We start from the raw sequence: 23,540 nt of genomic DNA, 5'->3' as shown, positions 1-23,540 counted from the left end.
TGGCTCCTGCCTTGTATTTCAACATGCCAAAGCCAGGAATTAGAAGGGGTTCCCGGAGTCAGAAGGGGAGTCCAGGCACCCCACATACTCATAATATTGAAATCTAAGACTGTGGCACAATGTGGTGCCCTCTCCCTGTATTTTGAACTCCCAACTCAGCCCCAGCCAGCATTGCCAGTGGTCAGGAATGATGGGAGTCAGTGGCCTACAGTTAGGCCTCCATGGGGCTGTCCCTAAAAAAGTGTGGTCCAACTCACAGTCACAGACATGCCTTAGACCTGGTGTTCACCTCTATGGGTGTTGGTGATCTGACACTAAGTAAAAGTTAAAGAGTGCCATGGTCAGATCACTTCCTGGTGCAACTGGACTTCTCTGCAACCTTTTCCTTCTGCAAGGAGGTGGGACCATTCAGATGGTCCGTTCCCGCCACTTAATTGATCCAAATGGATCCAAATGGTTTCCAGAGAGTGGTAGGTGATGTTTATCCCATGCTGATGACCTTTCAGCTGATTCACTGGTGGCCCGCTGGAATGCAGAGTTAACCAGGGCTATTGACTGTCTGGCTCCGAAGCACCCTCTTGATTGTGTATGGTCTGCTGGGTGGTTGCTCATGAGTAAACAGCCAAAACTCCGTCCTGTCTTTTAGCAGTTTTACTGTGCATACTATTTACAGTGCAGAGCTACAAGTTCATGTCTGCATCAGTCACTTGCAAAATCCGGGAGTGGCCCCTTCCAGCTGTGACCCCAACATAAGAGCTTCAGTGTGCGAAATCTCCGCCTCCCCTCCTTACGTTTCACCCCTCTGCGCACTTGGGGCAACGGAAATGGCATGGCGGGGCGAGGGGAATGCAAGGTCTCTCCACCATCCCCAGAGCCTCTGCTCTCCAGCCTCTGAGCTGCCTGCCCCTCCCCACTGGAGACATTACTGCTTCCTCTGCTGGAGGAGGAGGTGCTGCTGGTCAGGTGGAGTCGGGGCTCTCTGTAACATCCCGAAAGCCCTTCCACCACCCTGCGCTGAGCCTGGGACAGTTCCCTGACAGATTGCATGGACCCCAGACAGCCCCGTGGTTTCCCCCGGAGATGAGGGCGATGAAACATCGTTGAGATGGCTAGAGCATTGGTGGTGGAAAACTCATTCTGAGTCGGACTGGACATGGGTTAGAGCTCAACATCAAGCCTACCAAGTGGCAACAGCGACTGCAAATAGGACCTTCTTCACCGCCCCTATTGCATCTGCAGAAAACAGCAGCAGGAGACCCTTTCAGGTGGTTCGCAATCTATCCGAACCACCTTCATTATCTGGGCCTGGTAGGGAACCCAAGACCTCCTGCAATGCTTTTAGAAAGTTTTTTGCAGATAAAGTCACTCAGATTAGGAAGGAAGTAGACTCCACCATGGAGCAGGGCTGGGGCAGGAGAGTGCTGGAGTCCTGTCTAGTCATGTTAGATGGGATCAATTCCAATCTGTTACCTCCGAGGATGTGGACAGGCTGCATGGACAAGTGAAACTGACCACCTGTCTCCTTGATCCTTGCCCATCCTGGCTAATAAAGTGAGCCAGGAAGGGCTGGCTTTGTGGGGTGGTGAATGCTTCCCTCTGTGAGGGAGTCTTCCCAGACCCACTAAAAGAGGCGGTCATTAAACCACTTCTTAAAAAAAACATCTTTAGATGCGGCCAATATGGCCAACAATCGCCCAGTCTCAAATCTTCCATTCTTCAGCAAGGTGATTGAGCGAGTGGTTGCTGAACAACTCCAGGCACGCCTGGAGGATGTGGACCATTTGAATCCCTTCCAATTGGGATTCAGGCTTCATCATGGAACTGAAACTGCCTTGGTTGCGCTGGTCAATGATCTCCAGTGGGCTAGGGACAAAGGTGAGAGCTATTCCCTAGTTCTGCTGGATCTCTCTGTGGCCTTTGATACCATCGACCATAACATCCTTCTGGACCGTTGAGAGGGGCTGGGAGCTGGGAGCACTGTTATACAGTGCTCCTTCCTTCTGGGCCGTATTCAGAAAGTGGTGTTGGGACATGAGTGTTCAGACCCCTGGGATCTCACTTGTGGGGTGCCTCAGGGTTCTGTCATCTCCCCCATGCTTTTTAACATCTACATGCAGCCGCTGGGAGACATCATAAGGGAGTTTGGGCTGGGTGTTCATCAGTATGCGGATGATACCCAGCTCTACCTCTCTTTTAAAACGGAACCAGTGAAGGTGGTGAAGGTCCTGTGTGAGTGCCTGGAGGCGGTTGGAGGATGGATGGCACCTAACAGATTGAGGTTGAATCCTGACAAGACAGAAGTACAGTTCTTGGGGGGCAGGCTGGTGTGGAGGACTCCCTGGTCCTGAATGGGGTAACTGTGCCCCTGAAGGACCAGCTGTGCAGCCTGGGAGTCATTTGGACTGACAGCTGCCATGGAGGCACAGGTTAATTCTGTGTCCAGGACAGCTGTCTACCAGCTTCATCTGGTACCCAGGGTGAGACCCTACTTGCCCACAGACTGTCTCGCCAGAGTGGTGCATGCTCTAGTTATCTCCTGCTTGGACTACTGCAATGCGCTCTATGTGGGGCTACCTTTCAAGGTCACCCGGAAACTGCAATTAATCTGAATAAGTGTGCATGGCTGAGGGCCTTCTGGCAGTTCCCTCACTGCAAGAAGTGAGGTTACAGGGAACCAGGCAGAAGGCCTTCTCGGTAGTGTGGCCTGCCCTGTGGAATGCCCTGCCATCAGATGTCAAGGAAATAAGAAACTATCCTACTTTTAAAAGACATCCGAAAGCAGCCCTGTTTAGGGAAGTTTTTTATGTTGAATGTTGTATTGTGTTTTTAATACAGTGATACCTTTGGTTACAGACGCTTCGGGTTACAGACTCCGCTAACCTAGAAATAGTACCTCGGGTTAAGAACTTTGCTTCAGGATGAGAACAGAAATCACACGGTGGCAGTGGGAGGCCCCATCAGCTAAAGTGGTACCTCAGGTTAAGAACAGTTTCAGGTTAAGAACGGACCTCCAGAACAAATTAAGTTCTTAACCCGAGGTACCATAGTATTTGATTGGGAGCCACCGAGAGTGGCTGGGGAAACCCAGCCAGATCATAGAATCATAGAGTTGAAAGAGACCACAAGGACCATCCAGTCCAACCCCCTGCCAAGCAGGAAACACCATCAAAGCATTCCTGACAGATGGCTTTCAAGCCTCTGCTTAAAGACCTCCAAAGAAGGAGACCACACTCCTTGGTAGCAAACTCCACTGCCGAACAGCTCTCACTGTCAGGAAGTTCTTCCTAATGTTTAGGTGGAATCTTCTTCCTTGTAGTTTGAATCCACTGCTCCGTGTCCGCTTCTCTGGAGCAGCAGAAAATAACATTTCACCCTCCTCTATATGACATCCTTTTATATATTTGAACATGGTTATCATATCACCCCCTAACCTTCTCTTCTCCAGGCTAAACATACCCAGCTCCCTAAGCCGTTCCTCATAAGGCATCGTTTCCAGGCCTTTGACCATTTTGGTTGCCCTCCTCTGGACACGTTCCAGCTTGTCAGTATCCTTCTTGAACTGTGGTGCCCAGAACTGGACACAGTATTCCAGGTGAGGTCTGACCAGAGCAGAATATAGCGGTACTATTACTTCCCTTGATCTAGACGCTATACTCCTATTGATGCAGCCCAGAATTGCATTGGCTTTCTTAGCTGCTGCATCACACTGTTGACTCATGTCAAGTTTATGGTCTACCAAGACTCCTAGATCCTTTTCACATGTACTGCTCTCAAGCCAGGTGTCACCCATCCTGTATTTGTGCCTTTCATTCCCCCCCCCCCAAGTGTAGTACTTTACATTTCTCCTTGTTAAAATTCATCTTGTTTGCTTTGGCCCAGTTGTCTAATCTGTTAAGGTCATTTTGAAGTGTGATCCTGTCCTCTGGGGTATTAGCCACCCCTCCCAATTTGGTGTCACCTGCAAACTTGATCAGGATGCCCTCAAGCCCATCATCTAAGTCATTGATGAAGATGTTGAATAAGACTGGACCCAAGACAGAACCCTGTGACACCCCACTAGTCACTTCTCTCCAGGATGGTGGGTGGGGTATAAATATTTTATTATTATTATTATTATTATTATTATTATTATTATTACTACTACTACTACTACTATAGTGGACTAGGGGGACTAGGGTAGTCCCCTAAATGTTCCTCTGCCACCTCCTTCCCAAAGCCCGGGAAGTTTCTGCCCAGCTTAGGGAGGGAGTCGTAATGCTCCTCAGTGTAATGTCACACATACACCCCATCGCCCTTGCAAGCTGGCACCTCTGGCCCTAACTGTTCCCCTACAAAAAAATTCACCACACACCACTGATGGGAATTGTAGTCAGACATCTGGGCCACCATGTTGGCTTTTCCTGCTCTCCTGTTGAATTTATTAAAACCATACTTCACTTTCTCAGATTTGGCAAGAATGACCTCCACCTTTTGGTGCTTTCTGGGGGAGCTCTGAAGTGCTAGAAATGTGTGCTGTTTCAAAACCAAGAAGCTGAGAGTCTTAAGATCTGGCTGCAATATTGTGTGTTGGATGCAATTCTGTGCTAGTGCTATGCAGGGCCAGAAAAGCATAGAGCCCCTGCTTGAGTGCAGAAGCTCCAGGTCTAGTTAAATAAAGATGCTGGTCGGGGCGTGGGGGGGGACCTGTGCTTGAGACCTGGAGAGGTGCTGCCGGTTCCAGTAGACAATACTGGGCTACATGGATAAATGGCTTGACCTGCTAGAAGGCAGCTTCTGATGTTCTCATCCCCAACTGGCAGCATCAGTATTTTAGGCACCCAAGTAAATCAGCACATGGAGTTTCTTCTACCACTCTGAACCCATTTTCTATGGGAAAATAAGGTCATTGCAACATTTTGTCAGTGTTCCTGTGCATGTTTACTCAGGAGTAAGTTCAACTGACTTATTTCCAATGAAGTGTGCATTGTCTTCCTGAATCTTTGGATGGTTGCTGTAAGAACAGCTTATCTGCTCCTGTATTTATTTGCAGGCTTTCTCCCAGCCACATCAGGGCCTCTTCCCACTTCTTGTTTCTTAGCAACTGCAAAAAATGTTATGTAACTACGGTTACAGAAAAATTATGTGCTGAGGGATGTGCGTGTGCAGCCCTAATGCCAAGTGTGGTGGGAGTAAGCAGAGAGTCTACAGAATCTCAATGGCTCAGATTATTCCAGAAACGAAACCACAGGCCTGCTGTTTGCTGTTCTGACTGGAGAAGGGAGCCTTCTTTTCCTGGTGCTTTCCGTTGGAAAAGCCACCTCAAAGCTCCCTCTAGTGATAGTTACAGGTAGGTAGCCGTGTTGGTCTGCCATAGTAAAAAAAATAAAAAAAATAAAAAAAATTCCTTCCAGTAGCACCTTAGAGACCAACTACCATAACTCTGTTCTTGGTATGAGCTTTCGTGTGCATGCACACTTCTTCAGATACACTGAAACAGAAGTCACCAGACCCTTATATATAGTGAGAGAGTGGGGAGGGGTATTACTCAGAAGGGTGGTGGGAATGGGTGATTGGCTGATGGGTGTGGAAAACCTGTTGATGACTGTTAACGACTGCAATTGGTCTTTACAGGAAAAGGCAAGGGGTGAGATGGCTAAAGATAGCATTGTCATGTATAATGAACACCACTAGTAATCACATACAGCTCCCAAGTTAAATCAGTACAACGCATCATCAGAGATGTACAACCTCTCCTAGACAATGACAGTTCTCTTTCTCAAGCTTTGGGAGGAAGACCTTTCATCGCCTACAGACAGCCACACAATCTAAAACAACTCCTCACCCACAATAATACAACAACAGGACTTAACATGAACACTGGTATCAGGGCCTGCAATAAACCCAGATGCCAGCTTTGCTGCCACATAAACCCGGACAACACCATTACTGGCTCCAACAACATCACACATAGCATCTCAGGACTATTTAATTGCTCATGTTCTAACATTGTGTATGCCATCAAATTCCAACAGTGCCCTTCAGCTCTCTATATTGGACAAACAGGCCAAACCCTACACCAAAGGATAAATGGACATAAATCTGACATCAGGAATCACAAGACAGAGAAACCAGTAGGAGGAACACTTCAATCTCCCACAACATTCTGTACAAGATCTCAAAGTAGCTGTTTTACTATAAAGGAATTTCAGAAATAGACTGGAAAGAGAAGTTGCTGAATTGCAACTAATTACCAAACTTAAAACTATGGAGAGACCTGGTCTGAACAAAGACATTGGATTCTTATCTCATTATACATGACAAAGCTATCTTTAGCCATCTCACCCATTGCCTTTTCCTGTAAAGACCAATTGCAGTCGTTAACAGTCATCAACAGGTTTTCCACACCCATCAGCCAATCACCCATTCCCACCACCCTTCTGAGTAATACCCCTCCCCACTCTCTCACTATATATAAGGGTCTGGTGACTTCTGTTTCAGTGTGTCTGAAGAAGTGTGCATGCACATGAAAGCTCATACCAAGAACAAACTTAGTTGGTCTCTAAGGTGCTACTGGAAGGAATTTTTTTTTTTGCTTTTTTTTTGTTCTCCTTCTAGTGAGTTTTGCTGCTAGAGCTCCCAATAGAGTGAGGGTAGCATTTAACAACTCCAAACTCAATCACAACTGAGATTCTGGGCTCCTCCAGATGCTTTGCTCATTGAACATTTATCCTGACCCAGCTACACCCCTCATCCGCGGAGGTTGTGAGGCCCAGTGTCCTGGCCATTGTTAGCGATAAGGGAATCTAACAGTTTCAGTTTCTTCTTTTTCCAGCCTCGGATTCAGTTCTCCACATTTCCACGTCAGTTTTTGATTTTTTAAGTGCTCGTGAAAATTCACCTGCATTTTAGGGCAAATTTCTCCCACTATCCACATTTTGTATGCAATTTTGTCTAATCGATCCATTTTTGTTTTTAAATTTTCATAGTATGGTGTCTACATTTTTTACACATTACCTGGCTGGAAAAGTGCACTGTAGAATTTGGAGAATGGCTGAGTTTGTGGCCACCTATTGTTTTGGAAAGTGCAATTTTATTAGATTTGCCTAAGCATAGAAGAGCTTACAGGAGGCATTGAAAGGTTGGGACAGAAGGTGCCTCTTGTTGCTGAGGCCTGCTGTGTTTCGTTCCAGGTGCTCCATCTGGCAGTCACTTAACTTTCACATATGTGCATATGCAATTTAAAAAAGGGGGCCTGCTATGAGAAAGGGGGATCTGTGTGCACATCTAAGATCACTTCTTAATTTTAACCTTGAGTGGAAGTGTTTGCAAGGGTGTACAAAGGTGGGGGTGGGACACCTAGGGTGCCACCCGGGGGGTTGACAAGATGGCCCCCTGCCTCCCCCCCCCAGCTGCAGAGTGACCGAGGGCACAGCGTCCATATGGGCTGCCCCGCGTGCATGCCCCCCCCCCGCCTCGGGTGCCAGAGAGGCTTCCTCTGCCACTGAGTGTTTGCATTTGACTCTGAGGCTCTGAACAGCAGCTGGCCAACTGTGTGCTGGCTGTGGGAGGAAAGCCTTCTGGTGCTCCCTGCTTGAACATCTGTCCTTTCTTGGCAAAGGGCAGGGACGACAAATATGGGCCTCAGTGACAACAGCCTTGGCAAGGCACAGATTGAAATGGAGCCAATTCCCTTTCATGTGAGCCTGGCATGCTCACCCAAATATGCTCCCAAAGTATGACTGTCCTGCATTCAAGAAGAGATGCTCTGTTGGGGAGGAGCGGCTCTCAGGGAAGATTTCAGCCACAGTGATGGGATCATGTTCCAGCACCTAAATCGAGTGCACACACAGTGTTATCAGGAATAGAGATGGACGGATCTTTTGGTTTCAGTTTCTCCCAATTTCTCCCCCCCCCCCATATTAAATTCTCTTCTGCCCACTTCCATACCTGCAAGGTTGTTTTTTTTAATTCAGAAGCATTTTAGTGTGAATTTCTTCTCAGATACACAATTTTGCATGTGATTTTTACTCATATCATGCATTGTTGTATGTTATCTTCATTTTTATAACACTTTCCCATAATATATATGATTCTGGAGATCTGTGTTGCCAAATTTGGAGAAGTGCAAAATTTCAATGATAGCTGTGTTTTTGGAAGTGCAGATTAAGTATTTACACATAAATGAGAAACAAATGGAATTTCTCTCCTGAATTGGCAAGGAATTCTGTGAATTCCTATGCCCTTTAATTCTGAGGCCCATCATTCCTAATTAATTTTTTCACCCTGCACCTCATAAACATATTTTCTACCCCTGGGGCCTTTTTGACCACCTGTCCACCACTGGGCCTTTCTACACCCTCTGAATCACTGGTCATTACAGGAACAACTGCATAGAAATTGGTGCCTGAGTGTTTCTTCTTCTCTCCTTGTTCCTTTTCCTTTGTGTATTGTGCTTTTTTAAGACTGTAAGCCTGAGCGTGAGGACTGTCCTGTTCTGCTTGTAAGTAAGCCCTTCTGGGAGACTCTTCGGCTGAAAAGTGGGGTACAAGTGCTCCAAATAAATAAATGCATACATGGATAAGCCTGTTGAAATTAAACCTGGGACTTTCTGCCTGCAGAGCAGATGCTCTGCTGCTGAGCACACAGCATCCCCTTGGTTCCTCTGGGGCTGTGCTCTCCTTAGCACAGAGCAGTGACGGTGAACCTTTTAGAGACTGAGTGCCCAAACTGCAACCCCAAATCCACTTATTTATTGCAAAGTGCCAACACGGCAATTTAAGCTGAATACTGAGATTTTAGTTTAGAAGGGGAGATTGGCGCATCCATGTGCAGAGAGAGTGCAGCAATACAGTGGTGCCTCGGTTTCCGAACTGCTTAGTTCTTCAAACATGGAAATGAGTGTTCCAGTTTTCAAACCCAGAAGTGGAACATGCTCTGTTCTGAGTATAACTTCCGTTTTGAGTGCCACAGTTCTGTTTTCAGAGTGAGGGAAGGTGGGCTGGACGGCAATTGAGCAGGCACCTGCTGCCCTCCAGCACTGGGTCCCTCCACCGCTGCCACCACAACAGCAACCACCCTGTCCTCCAGCTCCAGAGGTGCTGAATGAATGAGGGAAGGCTGGGCTGCAGTGAGCAGGCAAGGGATGTCGCTGTCGCTGCCACCACCACACCCAGCCTGCTACTGCTTGCAGGCAAGTGGGACTGGGATTGAGCTGCTTTGCTAGGCAGCATTGCTGCTTGCACAGGAACAGGAGCTGGATGAGGGCTGCTCAGCTGGGGATGTGCAGGCTCCATTACACTTTCAATTGAGGGGTTCATGGCTGCACTTATCCCAAGGGAGAAGTTTAAAGGACCTCCGCATGAGATCCCCTGCAACTCTGTGAAGGCAACTAGGCTGAATAGTGGAGGCAGCCCGGAAGCTGCATCTGAGAGCCCCTGCACCACTTGAAGGCAGCTAGGCGCTCCCCAGCTGAGCTGCCCGATCCCGCTCCTTGTTGTTGTTCAGTCGTTCAGTCGTGTCCGACTCTTTGTGACCCCATGCACCAGAGCACGCCAGGCACACCTACCGTATCTTTCACTGCCTCCCGCAGTTTGGCCAAACTCATGCTAGTTGCTTCGAGAACACTGTCCAACCATCTCATCCTCTGTCGTCCCCTTCTCCTTGTGCCCTCCATCTTTCCCAACATCAGGGTCTTTTCTAGGGAGTCTTCTCTACTCATGAGGTGGCCAAAGTACTGGAGCCTCAACTTCAGGATCTGTCCTTCTAGTGAGCACTCAGGGCTGATTTCTTTGGAGCAGTCATTTCAAAAAAAAAAAAAAATCCAAAAAAAAATTCAATTCCCCCCCCCAACAAATTATTCCTTGATAATTTGTCACCCCCTCCATTATGGAACCCAGGGCGGCCCGCCCCCACCCCCTTGCTATGCCCCTGGTGGAGGCTCCCCAAGGGGAAACGTGCGCCTAGGAGGTTGTGGCTCCATTTTGCACACACACATCCCAGCGCCCCGTCCGAGGCACTTCTACTCGGACACAAGTTGAGCTGAGGACTCAGCTGCCGGCTCTGTGCTGGGGTGAGGGCTCTGAGTGGCCCCTCTGGCACACGTGCCATAGGTCTGCCACCACTGCCATAGAGTAATCCTAGCCTGACCTGGGATTTGGAGGAAGATCATGCCAGTGAGCCTTTTGTGGCTGCCCCCCTTGCCTGCCCTCTCTTCTTGCTCACCTGGCAGGAGTCTCTCTTCTTGGCAGCACATGATGTCCTGCCCAGACAATTGAAGGATGTTGCTAATGCCCTCCTCCAGATTGGCTGCAGCTTCTCCTGGTCCTCATCTAGCAAATGCTGGTTTAAAGGAATTTGCTGTTCTGCGGCCTGACTTTTGGCAGTCGGGAGAAAGTTGAGCTCTGCAGCATCTGCTCCTCCCCTTCTGCAGGGTCACATGGGGGCGTGGGGCTCCTGTGCTGCAAGCCAAATTGTCAAGCATTGCAACCAGTTGCACAAAAGCTATTCCTAGGGAAGAGGCTTTTATAAGAAAATTGGCACCAACCTCATGAACCTTAGAGTTGTAATGGGGGCTGATCTGACTGTGTGGCTATGGGAGGGGGAAACTGCTCCCTGTCTTCCCTTGCAACAATCATTGTGTGAAGAATTGCTTAAAACAGATGCTCCTCGCCCCTCACCGTCCTTTTGTTCTGACAGAAAAATCGACCCTGGCAATCATTTCTAATAGGCGATCCATCTGCGTGCCTTATTGACGGGAGCAGCTCCAGAGGTCATTGCCTGCAGGGAAAGCTTTGTGTCCTCTCCTCCTGCTGCTGCCCCACAAGGCCTTTGGATAAGCCCACATCCCAGACTTGCCATTGGGGGGCTGGTCTCCAGGCTCACTGGAGAGATTTTTCTCCGGGGGGCAGTTCAAATGGACTTCACGTCCAAAGGGAAATGTGACTCCAATAGTGCCATTCTTTACAAACACACGCACACACACACACACACACACACACACACACACACATCTTGTGGTGTGCCTATAGCTACTCTGGAGATTGCAGCACCAAAGGCAACTGCCAGCACAGCTGAATGGGTCACCAAAGCCTGTAGCAAATAAATGGAGGACAGCTGTGGTGGATGCTTTTAAAGCAAAAGTTGGATGGTCATCTGTCAGGGATGCTTTAGTTGTGATTCCTGCATTGCAGGGGGTTGGACTAGATGGCCCTTGGGGATCCCTTCCAGCTATACAATTATGGAGTTCTATGATCTCTTTGAGAAGTGTTCAGCTGAGTGAAGTCTGCAGGATGAGAAGGTACCTGCCTTCCATATTACAATTGTACTCTTCCTGTGCTTCCCCATGAAGGAAGGGATAAGATTACTCAGTAGTAAGGGAAATGTACACTGCATATGATCATGAACCCACCTTTCCCCTTGCTTTCTAGGCAGCCTCCCTTTGCTGAAGTTTAATGGACTCCCTTGAAGTAGACTTGTCATCCCGATGGCATTGCTCTATGGAAGCGATGTGTGTCTGGGTGGCATGTTGGCCACCATGGTGGCTTGCCTTCTCCACCGGCCATCTTTTGACCTCTCAAAGCATGAACATGTCCTGACAAGCAAGCAGGCATGGGGGATCTGCAGCTTTAACCCTCCTTGAATAAGGAGTTCCCTCGCCAATACAGGTCTTGCTACAAAAGTTGGGTGCCTCCCCCACTCCCTGCTGAGCTGCAGCAAGAATCCATGGGGCTCCAGGCGCTCACCGGGTCCGTGTTCCTTTGGATAATTGACACATGGCAGAGACTGTTGTAGCTTTAAGAACTATGGCTTATTCACCTTTTTACACCTTCCGTCTGCATGGAGGGAGTCCAAATCTTACAGTGTGGTCATTTCAAGAGGAGCTTGTCCCCCACAGCAGTGCAGCCCTGGAGTCCATGGCATCTCTCCCAGCCAACCTGCAGCCAACCTGCCCAAGATGGATCCCAATCTTCCTTCCTCCTTCTTCTTCCCAGAACACAGCTCTGCAGCTTGTACTTTCATCCACATCCCAAATAATCAAAATCCTGCCATTTATTAATTTTTAGGGTTTAGGGGGTCATCCCCCCAAAAAAATTCTATAAGTGTGTGTGTGTGTATAAAATCTCATTGCAGACATCTCTGGTAACACTATTTGAAACAACCTGTTTGAAAAACACTCCCTCTCTCTTCAGGCCACATCCTTCAGTAGCCACGCTTCATACCCTCCTCCATCAGGGTTTTCTCCTGGCTAAAATATGTCCTTGAATTCCATTAAGAACTCTTGGCTACCTCCGTGGAGGAGAGGGGTGTGTGTGAGTGTGTATAAACAATCCTATTGTACAAAAGCAAAATATATTATTAGAACAAAACAAACCAGTAACCCTCTCTCCAACAAACACATTCAGAAGGCCATAGAATGTTAATCAGCCAAAGGCCTGGTTATAGAGGAACATTTTTGCCTGGTGCCTAAAAGTGTATCATGAAGGCACCAGGCGAGCCTCCCTGAGGAGGGCATCCCACAAACATGGAGCCACCACAGTATAGGCCATTCTCCTGCTGCCACCTTCTGGGCCTCTCGTGAAGGAGGCACTCAAAGAAAGGCCTCACATTATGATTGCAGAGTCTGGATCAGTTCATATGGAGAGAGGCGGTCCTTGATGTATTGTGGTCCTGAGCCATTAAAGGCTTTATAGGTCCAAACCTTTATGTGTATTCTTTTTTTTTTTAATAAGAATTTATTGGCATTTTTTCCTTATAACAACATACACCCATATCCACACCTACATTTATACACATACAAAACAAATACAATTATAAACCAAATACAAACATTGCTAGGATTCTTCTTCTTATTTAAGCATCTCGTAAAAAAAAAAAATTCTATTTCTGAATCTTGACGGTTGACTTCCCCTACCTTTTCACCTTCGGTTTTATACCCCTAATCTGCTTTTTAACCTCTTCTTCTAAAAATTAAACACAATTATATATAGAATTAGACAATCATCTTAATCGTCTTAGTCTATAAACTTAATCATCTTATACTAGATTTACTAGCAATACATCATCATAAATCTTCACAAATCGTTCTTATCAAATCTACACTATCTCCTCTGTTCTTTAATCTGCTGCTAATAACATAAAAACTTCAAATATCTCCTTTCTTATTAAGAAAAACTACATATAGCTAACAGTCTTCACCCTCCGATTTCAGAATGCCATAACAGACCGTTTTAGATTTTACTTAATACTTCACCCCACTCCCCCTCTATCCATTATCCTTCTCCTAGTGACGCCAGAACCAAACTTCCAGTTGCCTTCTTTTTCCAAATGTCCACAGATCCAGGCACAGTTCAGAACACTCCTTGCAACGAGCCTCAGGGTATCCATCTCATCTTCTTTCAGCTGCTCCGTTTCTTTATACCATTCTTCTTCTTCTTGTAAATATCTTAATTCTTTGTCCCTTGCCCCCGAGCTCACACCTCGGGGTCTGGATATAACAAATCTTATCGTCGTCCTGGGGCTGCCACCCCCCAAGAACGAATCTTTTTCCCGGAGTCGCCCTGTCATTTCTCTCCATCCTTCCAGCAACCCTCTCAGCTCCTTGCCAAGGTTTTCTTCCAAAGTGTCAAAGTTTTTGAGAGCCTCCTCTGTGGGAAGTAGATTTCTTTTCAAATCCCCACACAAGACTTTCACTTTCCGATAAAGCAGTTCCAGCCTCAAAGCATTGAGCCTTTGTTCTTCCGTTAGTCCAGAGTTCAAAACAAGTTCAAAGACAAAGCCCAACATGATGGTAGAGGGGGTGGGACTGAGTGTCAAATTACAGTTTCTGTCTCTATGTTCTTCCTTTTGTAAGAGTTGTTTTTCACCTCAGTTTAAACTTTCCGTCGCCATTTTTCCTAAGCCGGAGCGCAAAGACCGCAGCTTTAAACGGAGATATTTTCCGCGAATTTACTCCCCAAAAGAAAATTTTAACAGTCTCATGTATCAAAGTTCACCAGTTCTGTAGCAGCAGTCACTCAAATTGGCTAACTTCTTACACTCGAAGGGAGGGAGGCAGGCTGCCTTTCTCCTTCCCCCGGATCGTCCAAAAAAACATAATATCTAGTCCAATCAGGTACTCACGACCACCGGGTTTCTTTAAATCCATGCATCAAAGGTAGAACTTAGACGCTCATCACAGGATTTGTCGCCGCATTTACATCCCGGTTGGGGCATGTCCCCTATAGCCCGGCTCCGTCGTCCCTTCACCCCCACTCCCCCTTTACAGGGGGAGCGAGGGAAGGGTTCGGAGCCACAACGGGCACAGCCGGGGAGCCCAGGGTGCGGGACGCTCTTCCCGCACCCCACCGGAGCCCCGCTTTGTGGTAGCGGGGCTCCAAACCCCCGGGATGGACTGGGCGCTTCGCAGCCGAAGCAGCCCACGACCACCCGCAATGGCCGCCGGAAGTCCCAAACCTTTATGTGTATTCATTGCTTACCCACTTCTGCCTCTGGCTCTGCCCCCCAGTGGCCTGTGTTCCCCAGAGGGTTCCCAAGAAGGGAAGGTGGCCCTTTGACTGGAAAAGGTTCGTCACACATCTATTACAGCTTGGTCCCTTCTCCCAGAGGCTGTCCTTAGAGTGCCCCTGCCACAGGAAGTCTAGGGTTGAGTTGTGAGAGTCAGTGCCTTCTCTGTTTTTTTTACCAGCACCACCCCGTGTGCTCTGAATGCTTTCCCTGGGAAAGATCCCTCATGTTCTCTCCCCAGAATCAGGACAGGGTAATTTTTTCTGTTCTTCCTGTTTTATGGTTGAAGGTTTCAGCTCTTCTGTTTTTTTACTTGTTGGGTCTTAGTTGCTGTTTTTAGCTCCTATGAGGAATTTTAGCTCTGGTTTTGTAATTTTTCAATATATATTTGCTGGCTTGGATTTTTTTTTTTTGTCTTATTGAAGATTGTGTGTGTGTGTGTGTGTGTGTATTGCTATGTTTTAAATGTATATGAAAACCCATGCAATACATCGAGTAGATATCAGAAATGGCAATAGGTAAAGGTAAAGGGACCCCTGACCATTAGGTCCAGTCGTGTCCGACTCTGGGGTTGCGGCGCTCATCTCACGTTAATGGCCGAGGGAGCCGGCGTACAGCTTCCAGAGCAGCGCACGGAAACGTCGTTTACCTTCCTGCCAGAGCAGTACCTATTTATCTTCTTGCACTTTGGCATGCTTTCGAACTGCTAGGTTGGCAGAAGCTGGGACCGAGCAACGGGAGCTCACCCCGTCACAGAGATTCGAACCGCCAACCTTCTGATCAGTAAGCCCTAGGCTCTGTGGTTTAACCCACAGCGCCACCTGGCTTAATTTCACCATCAGTGATGAACAGTTGCAAAGCAAGAAAACATGCCTCTCTGTGTGTGTGTGTGTGTGTGTGTGTGTGTGTGTGTGTGTGTGTTTGTCCACACACACACACACAAACAAGCCAAATAAGGAAGGGCATTGCCTGACTGTGGGGGAGAGGTAAAAAGTCAAGAATGTAAATAACTCAGGCGTATGATGAAGGAAAGTACAAGTGAAGGCTGTCTTATCTAGATCAGGCAGAATTGGCTAAGAATGTAAGAGTCCTGCTGCATCCAGCCAGTTACCTCTGGGGAGCTTATAGGCCTGGGCACGAGGGCAATAGCCTTCCCTGCTGCTGATCCATCAACAACCCGTATTCAGGGGCCTAAGGTTCTTGATATTGCAGATAATATGTAGCCCTCATGGCTGGTAGCTGTTGATAGCCTTATCTTCCACAAATTTCTCTAATCCCCTTTTAAATGCAGTTTGGTTGGTGTGTAATCCCATATTTTATGGCAACAAATTCCATACTTTAATTTGGATGCGGAACCAGACCTGTCAAGTTGTCCTCTACCAAGTGCAGGCCAAATGTAACAGGTGGGTGCAGTGTCTTCCAGCCTGCTTTCTGCAGAAAGTTCCCTACACCTGATGTCGCACAGGTGTGGCTCTGGGAAAACAGCCTTGCAGGTCAAACTGGAGCACATACTAAGCCACATCCAGCATGCGGGCCAGGGGTTCCTCACTCCTTGTTTCACTAGATGCTGTGTGAAGAAGCACTTCCTTTTATCCACCCAGAATCTCCCACTGGATGACCCACTATTATTCACTGGATGACCCCAGGCTCTAGAATTATGAGAGAATAAGTTTGCTTTCCTCCTCTTCCTTATCCACCCACTTCCCAACATGGGTGTTTCTTTGTAAGATTACCCTACAATCAAAATGTTAGTAGGTTGCATGTGGGGGCTGAGGAATGAGATTGGTTTGTGACAGGGCCGTTTTAGAGGGATCGGCCACCATGGCGCAGCAATCCCTCAACGCCCCCGGCGTGCCGCCTCTCCGCCCGCCTCCCTCCCGCACTGGCCGCCCCTCGGGAGGGGGGATGGGCGAGCGGGGGATGAGGGGTGTGGCACTGCAGCTGGGGCTCCGGGAGGCGAGGGCGGCCGGCTTGCAACCCGCCCGCCCACCCATGGGGGTGGGGGCGGGTTGGGGAGGGGGAGCCCGGTATGCTGGTGGGCTCGCAGGGGCGCCCCTGGGGGGCCCGGCGCCCTGGTGCGCCGCACCACCAGCCCCTATGGACGAGACGGCCCTGTGCAGGTGTGGTGCTCAGCGGAGCAATCCGTGGTGCTGTTTTGCCCCTCCAAAAGAGCTGTTCCAGTTATGCATGTCCCCAAAGTCAAGCAGTGTGCCAGAGCAATGGAAGCGTTTCTGCTGACACTTTCCTTTGTAGTTGCTTAGCCCTGAGAAGGTGAGGTTGTGGCTTCAGATGTCACATCGCAGGAGAGAGGATGTCAGCATTTGTATCAAATCAGTTGCCAGAGCCAGGACATTATGCACTACCTGGACTGCAGGACACAGAACACCTCTGTGGACCAAGTTACTGGGAATGGCAACCAAGTTGTGCTCACGTTCCGCTTGCAGAGTTCCCAGGCAGTGCCGGATTAAACCCTGTGGAGGCCCCTAGACAGTTGAAATCTTGCCCCCGCCGCCCTAGTGGGATAACTAAGAAAGCTTGATTGTAATTTCCCCCCAAGATCAAATCAATATTATTTTCAGCGGTTGTCACATGGGGCCCAGAGGCCGGTGCCTACTCTGCCTATTTGGTAATCTGACACTGTTCCCAGGGGCATCTGGTTGGCCACTGTGACGAGGAAGTGCTGGTCTGGAAAGGCCTAGGGTCTGATCCTGCAAGGCTGGTTGGTTGGCATCTGTCTGTCTCCATTGGAGAAAGGGGAGGTAAAGTCAAGCTGTTGGGAGGTTGCAGCACCTGCTGTGGCTGGCTGCAGAGACCGATGCAGGAGAGAGACATGCTTTGCTGCAGCAGATGAAGGCTTCCAGTTGTGCTGCTGCAGATGCACCAGGGCGTTTCTTCTCTCTGCTTCCTGCCAGTGGTGCGGATGCATGGCCTGACTGACTGTCTCCAGGCAGCCCTGGATTTAGTGTGGTGTGGGAAGTTCCCCCGCACACGGTGCCAAACTGAGGGGGCACAAAATTGAGCAGATCAAGTTGGGGTTGCCAAAGATGACCAATATTCGTTCGTGCTCCGGGAGCTGCGGTCGTCTGCAAAGGCTGGCCCTTTGTCCCCAGCCCTGCCTCTCTGTCTCCGGTGCGGCTGAGGGCGACTCCTTTCCTCTCCCCGCGAGGAAGCCAGCAGCCCGTCGTGCTCCCTCGTGGATGCGCCTCCGCAGCCCCGCCACACATGGCGTGTTTGGGGCACCTGCCAGTCTTCCTCCCAGGGCACGCTGGATGGCCGAGCGTAACGTGTGAAGCGGCCGTGCGCGTGCAGGCGGGGCGAGCTTGCCGGGGCGGCGCTCGGGCGGCTTCTGCTCCGGATTGGGCGCTCTCCTCCCGCGCGGGCGGCCGGTTGAGGCGGCGGCGGCAGCAGCGAGTCCGCGCTCGAGCGCCCCAAGCCAGGCGGGGCGGGCGAGCGGGCGGGGCGGGCGCGGGAATGGGCTGAGCGAGCGCCGACGGTCCGCGGAGGCTCCTCTCGCGCGGCACTTGGGCCCGATCCCCTTCCCGGCGGCGGCGAGCAAGGGAGCGAGTAAGGGAGGGAGGCGGCGCGCAGAAGCGGAAAGCCGCGCTCACGACGGAGCCCATCGGCGCCGGATCCGCGCCTTCCTGCCGGCGCTTCTGGGGCCGCCCCTCCATTTTGAAGGAAGCCTCGTCCCCATGGCGTTCAGCTCGTCGTGGCAGCTGCTGTCGCCCGTGCAGTGGGCCAAGTGGACGTGGTCGGCCGTGCGCGGCGGCGGCCCTACGGGGCCCGAGCAGGACGGCCTCGCCGGGGCGGACGGGCAGAAGCAGCCCGAGGACGACGACGAAGACGCGCAGGCGGACACCAAGTCGCTGAGTCTCAGGCAAGGCGGGCGGCCATCGGGGTTCGACGGAGCCGGAGAGCTCGCGGGACGACAGGGGCCGTTTCACACGACACGAGACGCGCTGGCAGCAGCCCCTTGGCGTTTGGGTGGCCGTGGGATGCGGGAGGGCTTCGCGCTCGAGGGGCTCCTCCCTCCCTCGGTCCCCGGCGCCGCTCGGCCCAGGCCGGGCTTCTCCGTGGCGCCGGGGGCCAGACCGGCCGCGGGGATCGGCAAATGCACGTCGGAACGGCCGCGGTGTCTGTCGCGTAGTAGAACTAGAAGGCCCATCTTCATGTGCAGGGCATCCTCTGACATGCTAGGTGCGTGTGTGAATTAGCCCAGATCGGTCATCCGTGAGGAGCAAACCTCTGTTTTAGACCTGATTGCCACATCCACCCACAGAGTATGCGCAGTTAAAAACGTATTAGATGCCTATTTTGTTTCTTGAATGAAGTGTTCAAAGAAGCTGGGTCTTAGTCCTTGCAACCACTTTTTGAATATCTATAATGTGCCTGGAAGAGAAATACCCAGTGGAGATGTATCTCTGAGTAAAGGCAGAATGTGTTTACTTATCGTAGCGGTTGTATTCGGGGCTCCATAGGTGAGCCCCCTTCTCCTCTTGCAGCCGGTTCTCAGGCCTGCTTTCTGTGGCTACTCTGTGATCAGAGGAATGCTCTCCCCATTTGGTGCTGCTTCTCAGGGGGATTTAAGAGAGGTCAGGGTTTCTAGGTCAAACTTTTTGGGCAGCCTTAATTTCCAGGAAGTAACTGCAGGGCTTAACTCTCCCTGGACCTCACTTCATCTCTCGGAGGTACCAGTACATGTTCTTACTTCTAATACCAGATGCAGAATTCTAACACATGCACTCCCTTGGCTGTATGCTGCTGTAGAAAACTGGTTGTGGGAGGACAGCCTTACAAAGTGAGGCTCAGCCAAAGTCCTACCTATAAGCAGGGGAAGCAACTGCCTCAATTCATCAGGCAATGAGGCAAGGTGGGAGTCTGCCTGAGTGACATTCCATAGGCTGGGTGTGAACCACCTCCTTCTCTATCCCAGATTTCTGTTGGGGTTGCTAGTTCTTGCTCTGGAGTGGGGAAGCACTTGGCACATGCTTTTAAGGCCAAATTCTTTATCACCGTTTCACAATTTCCATGCCTGAGCCCTGGCACAAAAACTGGGTCTTGGGTTTTGCTTTACTTCTTAATGCATGATGAATTAATGCTGTGAAATGCAGCCCTCTCCCAATTTGCTGGGTGCCACCAACCAGGGATTCATGCCTAGTTGCAACTCCCTGCAGAGTGACCCCCAAGCATTTGCAGAACTACAGTTTTCTATCCTTTTTCTGTTATGGGTTAGAAAGTGGCAGCCCTAGGGCTGAATCTGGCCCTCTGAGGCAGCCTAGAGAAGTGTGGCTGATGCAGCAGTAGGACTTGCTGGCTCTCTGATTTGGAGGGTTGCCATGAACCCTCCTGCTCAGAATGGTTGCCCCATGAAACTAGATGAGCAACCAGGGCAGGGATGGAGAACTTGGGGTCCTCCAGATGTTGTTGGGCCGCAACTCCCAACATATTTGGCCATGTTGACTGGAGCTGATGGGAGGTGGAGTCCAAGAACATCTGGAGGGCTGCAAGTTCCCCATCTGTGGTCTGCTTCAACAGCTATTAGCTTTGTCTTATGGACAAAGGGTCCCACCAGCAGAAGCCTGAGGAAGGACTTCTGCTTGCTCAAGGGGTCTTCACCCCACCTGCATCCCCTGCACTCCCTAAAAATTGGCTCTGGGGGGTCCAGAGAACCCCAGAAGAGTGCACGGGTGGAAGAGAGGCCAGCAGAAATATTTGCCCTGATCAATACTCTGCAATATTGAATTCCTCCCAGAACCTCCATATGCAGAGGCAGTTATGCTTCAAGTACTAGACATAGGCAGCAAACTGTGGGGAAGGGCTGGGGAACCTTGATCCCAGCGGCTAAATTTGACCCTTCAGTCTTCTCCACCTGGTCCTTGACCTCTCCTCAGGAAGCACCCCTCACTGTCTTGACCAGGGACTCTTTTTGCCTGTACTGTACAAAGTTTGCATTCATTGCTCCTCCCACTTTTGCCACTTGCCCTGTTGGCCACTGGCATGTGGCCCTCACAAGGTTGTTGTTGTTGTTGTTCAGTCGTTCAGTCGTGTCCGACTCTTCGTGACCCCATGGACCAGAGCACGCCAGGCACGCCAATCCTTCACTGCCTCTCGTAGTTTGGCCAAACTCATGTTAGTAGCTTCGAGAACACTGTCCAACCATCTCATCCTCTGTCGTCCCCTTCTCCTTGTGCCCTCCATCTTTCCCAACATCAGGGTCTTTTCTAGGGAGTCTTCTCTACTCATGAGGTGGCCAAAGTACTGGAGCCTCAACTTCAGGATCTGTCCTTCTAGTGAGCACTCCGGGCTGATTTCTTTGAGAATGGATAGGTTTGATCTTCTTGCAGTCCATGGGACTCTCAAGAGTCTCCTCCAGCACCATAATTCAAAAGCATCAATTCTTCGGCGATCAGCCTTCTTTATGGTCCAGCTCTCACTTCCATACATTACTACTGGGAAAACCATAGCTTTAACTATACGGACCTTTGTCGGCAAGGTGATGTCTCTGCTTTTTAAGATGTTGTCTAGGTTTGTCATTGCTTTTCTCCCAAGAAGCAGGCGTCTTCTAATTTCGTGACTGCTGTCACCATCTGCAGTGATCATGGAACCCAATAAAGTGAAATCTCTCACTGCCTCCATTTCTTCCCCTTCTATTTGCCAGGAGGTGATGGGACCAGTGGCCATGATCTTAGTTTTTTTGATGTTGAGCTTCAGACCATATTTAGCGCTCTCCTCTTTCACCCTCATTAAAAGGTTCTTTAATTCCTCCTCACTTTCTGCCATCAGGGTAGTATCATCAGCATATCTGAGGTTGTTGATATTTTTTCCCGGCAAGTAATTCAAGCCCCTTCGCCACGACAAGGCAGTGATCCATGAAGGCGCTCACAAGGTTACTCAGAAGGAAATGTGGCCCTTAGACTGAAAAAGCTTCCCGACCCCTGCCATAGTGGGGGTGCTCTGCTATGTGTGTTGGAGCACGCATGTGTTGAGACAGCCCCATGGCCAGGGGCGTAGCTAGGTAAATTGGTACCCGGGGGCAAAAAATTTTTTGTCACCCCCCCCCCGCATCTCCATATGTAGCTAAACGTAATGTGCAGAATCAAACCATAGTTTGCTTTTGACCATTTACTGAACTGGATTGGGCTAGTACGTTGGCAACCTGAAATGCTCACATCCATTTCAGCAAGTCGGAAACACACCTTACTGTGTGGATTTCTGGCTGTTAGAAAAGGCAATGCAGCACATTTCCCTTCAGAATAGCCTATTCAGCTATTTTCCTTTCTACTTAAAAAAAAAACAAAAAACTGTAATCTTTTGTAAGCAAACTATAACTTGAAACTTAGCCATAGGTTGTCTGCATTGCCCTGCAGAAGGTTTTGTCAATCCCTCTCCCTCCCCGCTCCACAGCCAGCGTTTGCTACAACCTGAGCCTTCTGGCTCCTTTGCTTGATGATCCGTGTTGTTGCTTGTGTCTTTTGCCGGGGCTGCTGAAACGGGTGGGGAGGGGAGAGAGAAAGACGCTGCACAACTGGGGGGGGGGGGGAGTTGATCTTCCGGAACTAGTAACTGTCACTCATGCATACCCTAAATTTTGGGAGGGGGGCGAGAGATTAAGGCAGCACTTTTCCTCCTGGTTTAATTGATAGCTATAAGATTAATAAGGCAAACCGCAGGAGGAGGCAAGCTGAACGTGATGAAAAAAGAAAGTATCGTGGAAGGAGACTTGCTGCAGAGCCGGTTTGAGACCTCTAATTCAGGAAAGAAAGGATCTCTAATTCAGGAAAGAAAGGATCTCTCCCCCCCACCCCCCAGCACGCGTTACCCCGGCTTTGCTCCAAACAAATCCACCCCCTCCCCCCAAAAGTTGTCGTTTTACAAGCACCTGAAATCAGGTTTTGTTTTCTTTTTTTTAAGAGAAACCTCTTAAATCGCCAGGGGTTTTTTTCTTTGTGGGGTGGGGGGGGGGTTGAGAGGCAGTTGTGGGAAGGAGTTTGCAAAAGAGAAAAGTGGGAAAGTTGCCATTTGGGGATCTAGAGGGAACAGAAGCATGTAAAAGTAAAGACAGCAGCTTTGGGAGGAGAAACCTTCGAAATCTTTTTTTAAAAAAAGGTTTGTGTGTGTTTCCTTTAAAGAAAGCCGGACGGGGGGGGGGAGGCAACAGAAGAACCTCCATTCAGAGAGAAAAGGCAGGAAAGAAGTTGGATCTCTCTCGCAATGCTGCACAGAATGTTACCGAACAAAAGATCCTCTTCCCTGACTCCCTCACCTCTCGCTCGCTTTTGCATAGCTGAGTGCCTGGAAGGCATTTCTCATGCTTTTTTTGTCCCTCTTCTCTCCCCCCCCCCCCAAAGTTGAACACTCTTTGCAAACACCGATCGGATACTCTCCATGCACACGAAAACACACACACAAACCACCCGGCTCTCCACGAGGGCGCACCATTCTCTGTTTCTCTGTTGAGAAAACAGACGGCAGTTTTACAAAAGAAAAAACCAAACCCCCGAGCAAAAAGAAAGAGAGGTTGGGGGGGGGGTGAGGACATATGCACCCCAGCAACTTCCCAGTTACTTTTCCTGGTCGGTTTCATTTTCTTCCTCGCAGCGTGGGCAGCCTCGGAAAAAGAAAAAATACAAAACAAAGCTGCAGGCGCGCGGGACGAGGGGCGGGGCCAGCGAGGAGGCATCACGGGCCAGCCAGCCACTAGCGTGGCGCCGCGCTAGCCCACCCCTCGCCTCCTCTCAGGGCCACCCCCCCCACCCAAGCCCAGCAGCCTCGGAAGAAAAAGAAAAATAAAAAAGAATACTGTAGGCGCGGGCTGGCTCTGGCTGCGTTGCTGATCGCGGGGGTGGGGCCAGCTCCGAGAGTGTCAACCCCCCTCCCAGGGGAAAGCTAGCTGAGCCGGCTGAGAGGCTGAGAGAGCAGCGGCCGCCTGGCGATATAAAGCTAGCCACCGGTCGCACATTGGGCTCACGGATCGCGGCGAGGGTGGGGCTGGCCGCCCGCTTCACCCTCCCCAGGGGTTGAACTGGGGGCGTCCCGCCCCCATCGCCCCCCCATAGCGA

The 23,540-nt window shown here is 50.0% G+C and overlaps 1 protein-coding gene across 5 annotated transcripts in view; it reads left to right on the top strand.

Annotated features, from left to right (window-relative positions):
• Window positions 1-23,540, top strand: part of TACC1 (transforming acidic coiled-coil containing protein 1) — a 101,932-nt gene that overhangs the window by 8,258 nt on the left and 70,134 nt on the right. For 4 of the 5 annotated variants that reach the window (XM_033172670.1, XM_033172667.1, XM_033172668.1 and 1 more), the window contains exon 1: window positions 17,942-18,358. The exons of the other annotated variant lie outside the window; for it this stretch is intronic. In XM_033172670.1, the coding sequence (XP_033028561.1) occupies window positions 18,174-18,358 (185 nt within the window). In that variant the 5' untranslated portion in view covers window positions 17,942-18,173. Of the gene's footprint in view, window positions 1-17,941; window positions 18,359-23,540 lie in introns of those variants that run through there. 5 annotated transcript variants of the gene reach the window in all.

Source organism: Lacerta agilis, chromosome 15, assembly GCF_009819535.1.
Source record: "Lacerta agilis isolate rLacAgi1 chromosome 15, rLacAgi1.pri, whole genome shotgun sequence".
Lineage (NCBI taxonomy): Eukaryota > Metazoa > Chordata > Lepidosauria > Squamata > Lacertidae > Lacerta > Lacerta agilis.
The sequence above is the reverse complement of the archived record's forward strand: the minus strand, read 5'-3'. Positions and strand labels throughout refer to the sequence as shown.